Source organism: Nothoprocta perdicaria, unplaced genomic scaffold (assembly GCF_003342845.1).
Source record: "Nothoprocta perdicaria isolate Ctin4 unplaced genomic scaffold, notPer1 scaffold_26, whole genome shotgun sequence".
In the NCBI taxonomy this organism is placed as follows: domain Eukaryota; kingdom Metazoa; phylum Chordata; class Aves; order Tinamiformes; family Tinamidae; genus Nothoprocta; species Nothoprocta perdicaria.
This window is the reverse complement of record NW_020455488.1, coordinates 4,991,700-5,004,529: the sequence shown is the minus strand read 5'-3', so window position 1 is coordinate 5,004,529 and position 12,830 is coordinate 4,991,700. Positions and strand designations below refer to the sequence as shown.

Below are 12,830 nucleotides of genomic sequence, written 5' to 3'. Positions count from 1 at the left end.
TGGCAAAACCCACGCACTCCCACACCACACCCAAGTATGTTTCTCATTGCTCTCCCTTCTACTCCCTACACTGCTTCTTGATTTTACTATGGAAGAAAAACATTCCCAAATCTACAAAAACATTCTTTTAAGACACAGCTTCTGGCACTGCTTTGTACTTATTTTCACAAAATCCATTTACAAAACCATTTATGGAGTGTTACGCATTTAGCACCCCCAAAATTTACTCTTCTAAAGCTATAAAAGTATCACAGTCAGCTTTCTCTACATTTTGTATACGTTTTATACATTATTAACAAGTTTTTGTATTCCATCTATTCGTGCCTTGCAAGCAGAGATCAAACACATTTGCTACAACCCATGCTACACTGGCATGTACTCTAAACACAGAACTTTCCAGATACAGTTTCTTTTGAAATTCATCAGTACTCTCCCAAGTGAATATATTGTCTACTTTGGACTTCATGTTTCCCAACTTTTTTTCCTCACCCCTTATTATTTAATGGTGATGCTGGAGATATGGAAGGACAGCTTCTCTTGGCAGATGGTTCCTCTTCCTCTTCATCTGATGAGCTATCGATGGTTAAATCAATCACCTCGACTTTCTTATTTTTATTTGACTGTTGGTGAGAAGACACTTGGTGTTCCATGGAAGAGCTTATGCACCCTATACAAAGTAAGCCAGTATAAGCTATAATTAGCAACGCTAGAATCATATCACATCTATTATATGTGTTCATAAGCAATGCTTTCAATTCAGAACAAAAGATTACAAAAAAAAAGTTTCTAATAATCTTAAAAGCACCATCAACCCCCCAAAAAGCACTGCCCAAACTATCTTTTTGTAAYTGATCAAAAGGCAGGAGCAACATGCAAGCACGAGCACCCTGCATGAGAGCTAAAGGCACCTCAGTGCTTAGCTCAGCAGCACAGCACACAGTCCAAACACGGACTTACCATCAACTCCATTATAAGATGCAGTTACTTCCTGCACTTCYTTTTTTGATCTCATGGGAGCCCACAATCCATCCTCCTTAAATTGAATTTCATCACAATCTGTACAATACTTCAGGATTTCCATGAACAACCTGTCAATCAAAAACTTGTAGCATCAGTCCCCAGAAAGAGCTTAATTCAAACTTGCAGTATCTCTGTTATTAGTCAATACAAGTTTAAATTACAGTGCTGAGAAAGGCTTTGGTGAGAACTTCTGCTGCACTGCCCTTGCTTATCMATTTCCTTAATAACAAGGGGTTATTATCTAAAATAAACTCCTGTATACTCAGTTGAGAGCTACAGATGTGGAATCATCTGGATCTTACGACATGAAATGCCCATTTCCCAAAACAAAGGAACAACACACATGAAAAATCCCTTATTTATCCACGTTTACCTTTGACAATAACTAACTGACAAAGGAAGCCCATACTCTAAAGGAGTCGACACATCTGAGTCAACACATATTGAGACAAATATTTCCTGAAATCCTTTTTCCCCCCAATTTTCAATTAAAGCTTTGCCAAAGCTGTGCAATGGCAATCTATATCCACAGCCTCTTCTCCTAAGCCCTTAAGGATCCTGGCACAGCATCACTCCCACTGGGAACTGCAGCTTTTGACCAARACTATTCATGTGGTTCTGTGTAGGAAAGAGTTCTGCTTCAAAACAGGGAGCAAGTGCACTCTTTCCCAGAATGAAAGATTTTCTAGAAATAACATTCTCTAAGGAATGCTTTAAATTTCTCACCTAATCTCTGACTTCCACACTCGACAATATGGGAAGAAATAAGAATAATACACTGTTTTGATTATTGTCTCTGCTAGTCTTTGCTGTTATTGACTGACACCTCCAAYATGCAAATCCAGTTCTTAGCTCCAAAGCAAAGGACTTGTAAGTCCGTGAATCCAAAGTAACCTGGGCAAAGCCTAAGTATCTCCACCAGAGATATTTTCTTRGGAAATCACAGAAAATTCTGGCAAAATATTACGCTTCATTTTGCAGATCACCAAAACGAAGCACATATTCCCTGAAAAAGACCAGGTGATTTATMCAGGGGGAAGAGAGGGTGTTCTGGTTCGAGTAAAACGTTCTCTGCTTGTTCCCCTCCTTGATCAAGCTTTGGAGAAAAGGTTCCTATCTAAGGAACTAAAACACAAGTGCAGGAATTCAGACTTGACGTTTCTTCAGAGACCAATACCAGCTTTTCAAGTGCTCTGCAGGTAGGCAGCACCAGGGAATCAATCTCTCTGTCACCTCCTATATATAGCAACTCCCTAAGTGTGAAATTGCTCACGGAATTCAAAATGCATCTGGGGGATGGCAATATTTATTTGATCTACCATGAGTATCCACTATAAAAGCTAAATCTGAGTTGTGCAGCAGTCCTGAGGTTGGGATGTAGGAGAGAGAAACGCTCCCTGAACTGTTAACTGGAATCAGAAGCAATACTTTATCATTTTTATTAATTCCTTTTAATACTATTAATTTTAACATCTGGAGATCACCACAATTCTTCTAGAATACTGAATGAACATGCACCTGGATTAAGAGTTTTTCCAGCAACAAAACATGTAATGTCCAGGTAATCGAGATTTTAGAGGAATGCTCTGTATTCTCTACTGCAAAAAACAGTAAGCAGAAAGTGTAAATTAGGTCTATCATTTGATTCAAACGTTACTTACCCATCAATAATAAGATGCTCATAAGGAGCCTTCTTGTCACAGACAGGGCAAACCCAAGTTGGTTTCTTTTCATTCATTTGAATATATAAAGTGGCATCAAAACACTGCAGGTGTGAACAAGTCAGGGCCCTACATGGTATAGTTAGCCGCATTTTACCAAGCTTTAAGAGAAAAAAAAAAAAAAGGAAAAAAAGGAAAAAGTTGGCATCATCTCAGTATTAAACAGGACTTTTGTGTCTGAAAAGAGACAGGTTGTGTCCTACTCAGGAAAGAGCTAACAGAAACCCAAGTTTAGATTAGGCACGACATATATACAGTTCCACCCTTCCTCATCTGTAGATTTGATCGCAGCGTTAAGAGAAATGCTAACAAAAGTCACATTTTGACCATGTCCAATAAAGGAGGCCGCAGACAACATCMTTTCCTGCTCCTGTATCCAAACCAGGGTCTGCCGGCCTCTCTCCTGGGCCCACGAGGACAAATGATCCCCTCTCCTTTGCTCGTATTTAAACAGTTGATAAACGCAGTTCCGTCCTTTCCTGGCACTTCACTGCACACATTGCCTGTAAATGACCATCTATATTTCAGGCACCGGAGCCTTTCTGTAACTGTTCACTTGCTTGACACCCACAGCGCTGAGCACCGAACCACATGTGCAAGATTGCGGCTCCTTTCCCAGTGTGCCTGTTCCTCCTGCTCCATTCTTCTCCCTGCTTTTTCCAGGGGGCTGTCAGGAAGTTCCTCCTCAAGAAAACRTCACACTTACTAACTATGAAGACACCGTGTTATTCTTCTTTTGGTATACAGCTGTGAGATGCTCTGAAATTCTGCTTTTTTTTTTGAGCGGGGGGTAAAACACTAATCGTTGTCTTGGCCCTGCAACACATCCTATCTTTTAAACCTTATAAAGAGGCAGCAAATACTGCTGGAAGCTGGTGCAGAAGGGGAACACGGTGACCACTGTCTCCTTCAACGCTCAGGAGGTGCAGGGCAGCAGGCTGGGCGGGCCGAGAGCTCAACACAAACTGCACACGGACTAAACCAGRCTTGGATAGGAAAAACGCTCGTGAGCCCTTGAGCAGGGCAGGCAAACGCAGGGCAGCTGCACCCTGCAGGYGTTTGGTCTAAGCTCCACCACGGAGCATCTGCGTTTGGACTCAACAGCTCAGCACCGTGAAGCACTAACACATGATTATGGCGACTGCAAAACTGATTTTGACAGTCAAAAGCATTTTCATATTAACCTGCAGAAAGTGCATTTCCTTCCCTCAAAAAACAGTATTTCTCTGGCTAAGTACTTATGTTCTTATGCTGCAGTTTAATGACAGCAGTGAATGCAAGAAGTAAGAGTCGTCTAAACACGAACTTCCCTCCATTAAAAAAAAAAAAAAAAAAAAAAGGTGCTTTATTACGAAAAAAGTTTATACCAAGTATTTGAAGGGTGATTTGGGGTTTTCCACCCGCCCAAATTGCATGTATTTAAATGAAAACATACGTGGTGACTTCCCTGGGAGTGCTGGGCAGGCGGGCCGTGTCCAGCGGGTCCGGGCCTGGGTCCGGCCGGTGCCGGTGCCGGCAGTGCAGGCCGGTGGCACTYGGCCTCGCACGTCACTCAACTAAAACCGGGACGAAAACAAAGGTTCCACTCGCTGGCATGACCTCCTCCATGATGCCCCCTGCAAAGCAGGGGCCACTGGGCAAATTCCTGCTCCGGCTCCATGCGCCCTTCCCTATCCCTGGCCAGCCGGGACCATCTGGAATCCGCCCACCAGCCGGATGGGAGCTCGGGATGTGGTGGACACCAGTGGGCAGGAGGTGCTCTGGGCACCACCCTTCTGCTCCCAAATCCACGTGGATCACRTTATTCCTGCCACACAAGCAGCTCCCAGGTAACTGGCTCATTTGTCTTTTAGGCACAAGATGCATCCCGGTGGGATGAGGAGCACCCAAGGAGGCAAAATAAATCCAAGGGGCAGACAAGGGGCAGGAACAACATCCACACCCCACCTCCTAAGCAAAAACAGCACATTTAAACCTCAAATGGTTTCACGAGTTTTTGGTACCAAAGCCATGCCTGCGATTTCCACGCAGCAGTTGGGTTTATGAGGCCACAAGCAGGCAGGATCAGCACACACAGCGTTAACAAGTCCGCGTCTCCTTCCCGTTTTTGGCATGGAACACCCTGGATCGGCCCCGCCACACTGGCCAAGTGTCGACGCAGACAAAAGAAAAGGGCATAAAAGGAGGGATGTGCCCGACTTCTGGGGAACAGGCTTTCCCAGCACTGTCACTGCTCTCATTCCTGCCCTTTGTCAGCCAAAGAAACACTGCATTAATTTCTTTTACAAGCTTCGAAAACATAGCCATCTTTTTGAGTTAAAAAAAATGCACCCAAAACAGGCGTTCAGAATTTGTAAACAAAACCACAAGCCTACAGTAAATGCTAGATCTGCAATTTTTGTTCAGYGACGTATTTTGTCCAGCTGCAGAGCCCGAGGATTTATTTTTAATTAAAAAAAAAAAAAATCAGGAATTCAAGTGTCTTCCTGAAATACATCTTCACTACATCCCCTCTGCCTGCTCAATCGTAGGCAGATTCAGCCAACAGTTAAAGACAGTTTTTTCTCCTATCATTTGGTCTCTGAGGGAAAGCAGGCCTCTACGCTTTAAAAAAAAAAGTTTCTCACCACACTTTTTGGGGGCAAAATAAAGTTTATAAGCTGTGTTATTAAATGCACTCTCCTGAAGTGCATCCAAGAGACCATCACACCCATTATGCATGAGACTGGAGGAACAGCATCCTCAACAACAGACACGACAGACCCTGATTTTTGGTTCTGCTGATGGTATCTGAATAATGATTTGTACTTTCAAAGCACGCACTGGCCAAACACGCAAGCATTTCAAATGAAGCACAAAATATTTATTTTAGAAGTTCTCCCTGAGCCAGATGCTTACGAATTAGCAAGGGAAAACGTGGAGTTTATGGTAAAATTGCAATCAGAGCTGAAGATGGAATCTCGTTAGTGAAGTCCCATCACTATCCCTCTATCCAGGGGAGTTTGCAAGGCGCAGTCCCTGTTCCAAGAAGCTTCTGCAATGGGGGGCTGTTCTATAAGCTGCAGTGAAACCAGAGAGCACAAATGCTCAAAGTAAAGGGGGAAGAGGAGGAAAAAATAAATCAGTCARGTATGTATATCGTGCACACATGATTAAAAGGACAAAGAAACAAACGTGCTCAAAATAACCTGCTGTAGACATTGTTCTGTGTATTTATTAGCAAAGAACTAATTTAAGAGGAAAACTGAAAAAAGGCAGGGCTTCCTAAGAGCTGGTCAGATCGGTATTTCATTTTCTTCCCTGACAAAGCTTTGAGAAAGCAAAACAATTTGACATCTTTAGGGAACCACAAGCTTATGAACACCTGAACAGGCTTTTAGATCATCTTCCTGCTCATCTCCATCAGTCAGCCAGAAAAAAAAGCACTGAAAAGCACAGCTGAACAACCTTTACTGATGAGGGACATGATCAGGACAAACAGCAGCATTTGGCCAGAAACCTTGCATGGAATGACCTATAAAGGAACATAACTGCCYTGCCTTAACTGACAGTTTTCACAAATCAAGTATTGAATTAAACATCTATAACTCCAGAAGATACACAAAGATTAATTCAAGATAATGAATTAATACGTATGGACTTCTAAACTTCTACAGTCATTTAACTCCTCCTAATGGATTGCTATTTTTCCCTTGTATTGGAATCTAATCAATTTTAAGCAGTAGGAACATTGTGCCTAGACAGTAATGGGAAAAAGCAACAACAACAAAAGAACAACCCCTAATAACAAGACTGTCATTGTGCTGTCTGGAATAATGAAGTACTAACAGTACCATAAGAATTCAACTCAGCAAAATGAGCTGCCAAGCGTCAACCTGGAATACCTAAGTATTTCAACACTGCATAACTCTTGATGCAAGATAGAGATTCATAAGATTATAGATCACTAGGCTATAGTTTTAAAGATCAGGGTTTTTTTTTGTTTTTTTTTTTTAATGTAGCCTCTGTATCTTTCCTGTAAACCAATAACTTCCTTACAAAAGCAGTATTATTTACAGTCACCATCAAATCAATATTATTGTAGAGAAAGTCAGGGATTGAAGATCACAAAAGTATCACATTTAAATACTTAAAATGATCTGAAAAATACATGTCCTTCCATTAAAAAAAAAAGAAACTGCAATTTCAACTCTATATTCTGCAAAACAGAACTTTCGTATCTACAAGTTTATCACTACATTGCTGGAGCTTAAGCAGATATTTAATAACTTAAAAAATGAGCTCTGATTTTGCCAGGACAAAGTCTGCTCTTTCCTTTGCGTTTCGAARCTGGAAGTTTCATGTCAAGCATGAGCAGACTGAGCTAGACCAGGAAACAGATGTATCCTTAATCTTGACAAGAGGTCAAAAAGCTATGTTGCAATAAAGGCACCATGTCAATCAATGCAGAAAGCAAGTATTTTGAAGTAGTGTGAAATTTTAAAAAGTATAAAGAAATAAAGAGTGCACATAATACTAATACTGTGCAGTTCGGCCAATGACAATGTAAAACCTGATATAAACTAGTGCTTATTGATGTAGCTACCTAGTCAACAACAGATCAAGACACAATCCGTCCCTGCAACTTCCATATCAGGTATCTTGCACACTATTTGTCAGATAGGAGTATTTGTGCTCAGTTATACCAATTTTAGCAACTTCTCCTGGTTCAAACAAAATTGCTCCTGAATTTGAACATCTGCTTCATTTTTAAGCTGAGACATAAAACACTCAAAATGCATACATGCATATAATCAGTTAAAAGGTGTTCCATTATTTGCCTTCAGACACCAACTTAAGGGTATTTTTAGTAGACAGATGCACCTACCTTACTGCTGAGAGTGTTTTATCACAACCAAGCATCAAGGACCCAAGCTGCAGAGACACTCACATGATCTAGTGACAGATTTAAATATATGCTTACATATAGTTTTGAACCACTATTTCAAGTTAATGGGTACTCATCTGGTCAGGGTAAATAACATGCTTAAAACACTGTTGGAAGACTTCAGCACAAGATCCTATCCCCAAAGTTAAGAAGCAAATAAAGACAAGCTAACAGCACCTCAAAACTTGTCCCAGAATAGCCACATTTCTATCGGATTCCATTTTGAGGGAATTAAAAATACTTACTGGACAAAGAAGAGAAACTCTTAGGCTTGTTGTTGCTATTTCACTATCTGGATCCGCAGTTAGTTTCTCTTTAACTGTTATTTGAAAGAAAAAAGCATTAATTTTATAGTTAATTTATGACACAAATGGAATGACAGAGAAGTAATGCAAGCCTGAAACTCCACGTGCCAAACTTTTGCCATGTCTAATGGAAGCAGGCAGCAGTGAGTGTTTTCACACCACATGCTTCCCCAGTAAACATGTAATCTAAGCAGTCTTTACTCTCCGGGAAGATCATAAATCACAGCATTCAGGCAAACTAGAAAAAAGCAAAGTTCATCTTAAACCGAGATCCCTAGAAAAAAATTCATACAGAGATGGCTCTTTTTATATACATGCAACTACATACTTAAAAACTATTTTAAATCTGCCAAAAAGATCTGCTACAGTAACGGCCTGAAGTTAACAGGGACCGAGAGTAGCAGCCACCAGGAAACTCATGGTTAGATTTTTGTGCACTGAAATCATCACATTACGTTAATACAAAACAATTAATACGGTGGCTTTGCAGCACTGCATTTAGTGGCGAGCTAGTTTCATGCAAGGCCCTGTGCAGTGCACAGTGCACATGATCTGAGCATCTCCCAGCTAGACATTAAAGAGCGTGACCAACAGCTGTCAGGTGTTTGTTTTTACACCCTCTCCCTGCAAAAAGCCTTGCTTGTGAAAAGCAAGTGGTGTTTGTTTGGATTTTTATTACATAAACTTATACCAATGCGTACGTGCCAGGGGAACAACAAAGAAGGAAACCCAGCACTGAGATCTGGGGGAAGGGAGGTATTAGCTAGACTGTCTCTCCAGGAGCTCATCCGCAGCATGGTGCCACAGGAGCAAAAACAAGCAGCAGTGAAGCCTCTTCTCCAGCATCTCGCTATCACGGTGCAGGGTCAGCCATTTGGTTTAGCTTGTTCAAGCCCTGAATTATCAGTTAACTACAAAAATATCATGGTTCTGTTTAAAGAAACACAACCAGCAGAACTGAACTGAAGTGAACGAGAGCCTCTTGCATTTTTCGCTTCGCAGTGTCAACAGGGTTCCTGGACTGGCTCCTAACACAAACAAAGGCCTCCAAGTCTCTGAATTTCAGCTGAGCACAAAGAACAGCACTATCAGATTCTCCAAACCCAGAGAATTGAAGGAAGTCCAAACCCTGGTTAGCACAGTGCTATTCCAAAGGACTTTTTACAAAAGCTCTTTTTCCTTTCCCTAACCAGTTTATCAGACGTACTTAGCGCTCGCGAGTGATCAGGATTCCGGATCCCTTTTGCTCGCAACCTCTGCAGCAGGACCGAGGAGGAGAGCTGCTTGACCAGATAGACTGCCATGGAGTAGTTCTAGAAAACACAACAAGGAGCAAAACAACATCAAAGGGTTTCAATCAAAACATGCTTATTTTATACAATGCTTATGCAATCTGTGTGCTCGCAGGACCTTGTGTTTCTCCAGCAATTACAAGATGGGAAGTGGTGAAGTCTTCAGGCTAGAAGAAACCCGTCATGTTTTAGACATTCACAGACATGGAGTTTTACAGCTGTGACTGATCAGCTTCACCAAGAGCAGGCAGAGCTGCATGAGGAGCTGTTCTGCTATCACCACAGCAGTTGGGACACTTCTGAGTATTTAACTCAGGGCACGCAGTCAACATGCCATTTTAATAGGATGATTTTACATAAATAATGCTAGGTCCTGCTGTTGTGCCGATGCATTTAAGGGAAGCTGACAGGCCAAATTTGATCAGAACTTTTGATGTGCAATACTTCCTACTCAATCTGGAAGCCGTGTCTGACCTTCCTGTACCAGCTAAAGTGCTAAAGCTGCTCGACTGCTGAAACTTAACAGAAATCAGAGTTAAAGAGCTCAGGAGTTTGGTGGGGCACATTCATATACTTTTTAATTGAAAAATCAGGGCTCCTTCCCCTAACTCCAGCAACTGTCTAGAATGCTCCCACAAAACAAAAACACAACCAAAAAACCCTGTGCAATTGTGACATACACCACTCGCTATTTAGGATGCCACCGGAAGAGGAGACCAGGATTTCAGTAATTTACCTTACCATAAAAATTGCACAAATTGAAATAGGATCACAAACACCACATTTTATATATTTTATTCTTAAAGCGAATGCTTCTCACATCATTAAAAAACACTACTGCTTTACTTGTTTAATGCCTCAATTAGTATAGAAGTTAGGAAAATGCTAATTAACATTGTGAAATTATTTACTGACAGCTTGAATCTACAAAGCTAGAAACTTGCCCAAGGCATCTTGTACAGAAGGCTTTTGAAACAGATTGTGTAAAAATCRTAATTATGACTTCAGGAAAGGTAGAGTACAGCAGTTGAGAAGAGCAATTGACTCTTACGGGAAGAGGAGATAGGGAATTCAAATTTGGTACTTTGCAGGCACATCCAAAAATAAAATAATTCCTCCCATTTAACTGTCAAGATCTCGAACAGTCAGATTAGGAAGCATTACTCTCATGAGCAAGGATGTTCTGACTGATGTATTTGCACGAAATACATAAGAATTTGCCACTATCTTCAGTTCTGTGCTGTACGTTAGAAAGTATCTAAAAGTTTTATATCCAAGAAGCCTGAGAAAACAGATAGTTTTGCTACAGAGCAGCTCCAAATCCAAGCACACTTTTTTTCATCGTGACATTTCTTCTCCCTAGCTACTCATCTGTTCTAAAGCAAAAGYGCGGCACTGTTTTCACAGTGATAACCAGGATTCATCAACTTGTGTGCAACCACCTCTGCAGTGTAAATCAAAATAAGTTTGTTTTTAAATGCTTGTTTCAGACACCTGCATAAAGCATGACTTTAAAAAGCATTTAATAATCATTTATTCTGAACTGGATTGGAAAGTCTTTAACACTTAACAAAAAACCTCATCGTGACGGGGAAGGAGAGATACACTGGCATGATGTTTCATACTTGTTGAGCACACTTGGGCTTTAAGCATTTTCCCCACTTTGGTTCCAGAACCGCGGCCTTTGTACACAGGTAAGTTCTTGGGAAAAGATGTATCTCAGCATAACTCCCAGGGCTTCAAAGAACAAGTTAGTTGTGATCACRAAGCCACAATTTCTCAAGCATGTATTGATTTTGTAATGCATGTCAGTGGTTGTTTGCCATCAGTGAGAGCCAATGCACTGATTCAGGGAACAACTTAGAGCGACTTGTTGCAGGCTGTTCCAGACTTAATAAGTCCAGTGGAACACCAACAATTTTATAATCCACTCAGACACAAAAACAGATTATAAAAAGAAGACTTCTTTAATATTAAGTATACTTAATATTAAGTATGTATTATTTAATATTAAGAGGTCATACTGTGAAAAAAACTGAGAGGTCCTAATCTAGGGAAACATGTCATATCTGCCTGGCACAATGTAACACAACAGAGAAATGCAATCCAAAGAGGAAATAGCCTCTTTCTAACCCATCAGATTTTTTTTGCGCCGTTTAACTTGCTTATCTTTCAAATCTTCCAAACGTTTGCCAAAACCAAAATTAATAAGCTCAGGCAGCATTATGTGCCACAGAGTCACTTACTCTTCCGATTTCTGCAGTCCAGGACACGACGATCGTGTTTGGTACCGTCGTGGATAACCTGACGAGTGAGGTAATGTTGATTGGTCGGCTAGGTCGCTTTGGTTCAACACCATTTTTGGTTGGTGGAAGATAGCCCTGGAAAGAAAAATATATATTTTTTAAAATTTCATTAAAAAAAGAAAAAAAGAAAAAGAAGGAGAAAAAGAAAAAAGTAGAAAAAAGATAAAAAGAAAAAGACAAAAAAGAAAAGAAAGAAAAAAGGTGCCTTCTCCCTTCTCTCCCCAAAGCCCTGCCCCAATGACAGCTCTGTATTACACCCGATTGAGGCTCTCTCTGCAATTTATAAATACGTATGGCACACAGTACAGTCCCATGTATTTCACAAGCCCTTTTCCTTACCCAACATCCTTCCCCTCCCCATGGGAATACMGAGGGGCACCTTTGCCCTCCCACCTTTCTCCGCTGGCAATATTCCTATTCAACCTGCCTGGCTAAACCAACCCAACGTAACCCTGTGCAACACCCCAGCACTATAAAGTCAGTGACTCCCTCCCGTCAGTGCTCAGGGACTGCTCTTCCTGTACACACGACCTCCAAAACAGGCTCCCATTCCAGCAGATTCACCGGATGTTTCCAGAACATAAAAGTTTACTGTCACTCTGCTAGAAAATGAATCTTCCGGATCTGTTGGCTGGTCTCATGAGAAACAATTTATTTAGCTTTCTCATTCATCTCTCCACCCTTATTCAAGCACTCAAAATGTGAGAACAAAACTCTGGCCAAATGCTCAGGGACATTTCTGACAGGCAGTTCCTAACCATGCTACTCGATTACGCAAACCCAAATAATATCTTACTTACTGGAAGGCTGCACGGTTTCCCATTTACTTTCACGCACAGGTTGGGTGGGAAGTGATCTTCCTGTGGACAACTGGTCTCTGATAAACAAAACCTGAATGCAAAGAGATTCCATTACCTTTCACTTCTAAAATGATATAAAATCACCCATTCCTAGAAGGACTTTTTCCCCCCAACAAGCAGTAAGAACATGCCAAATCCTGCCAACACAGTCCTCGAATTAGCTGTATTGCTCAATAAGCAGCAAAGCTCCCCAGAACTACAGGTACTGGTTAAAGTGGCCACAGGTTCCTCCTAAGGGCTCTCAGATTGGACCTTCAGGAGAATTGTTCAGCCAGGCAGGTTTCTCCTCCAGAGGATGTTTGCAGGGGGCCATCCTGCTGCTTTCCCACCACTCCTGGGCTCCTCACAAGTGACAAGATGAACCATCTGCTCAGCTATCCGTCATCTGAACCTCAATGA

At 41.3% G+C, this 12,830-nt stretch overlaps 1 protein-coding gene across 2 annotated transcripts in view; it reads right to left on the bottom strand.

Annotated features, from left to right (window-relative positions):
- PIAS1 (protein inhibitor of activated STAT 1) overlaps positions 1-12,830 on the bottom strand; it is a 50,322-nt gene that overhangs the window by 3,118 nt on the left and 34,374 nt on the right. For both annotated transcript variants that reach the window (XM_026040511.1, XM_026040512.1), the window contains exons 5-11: positions 12,372-12,462; positions 11,512-11,646; positions 9,181-9,286; positions 7,914-7,987; positions 2,682-2,842; positions 958-1,088; positions 490-667 (exon numbers count right to left, since the gene is read on the bottom strand). In XM_026040511.1, coding sequence (XP_025896296.1) covers positions 490-667; positions 958-1,088; positions 2,682-2,842; positions 7,914-7,987; positions 9,181-9,286; positions 11,512-11,646; positions 12,372-12,462 — 876 coding nt within the window. The remainder of the gene's footprint in view (positions 1-489; positions 668-957; positions 1,089-2,681; positions 2,843-7,913; positions 7,988-9,180; positions 9,287-11,511; positions 11,647-12,371; positions 12,463-12,830) is intronic.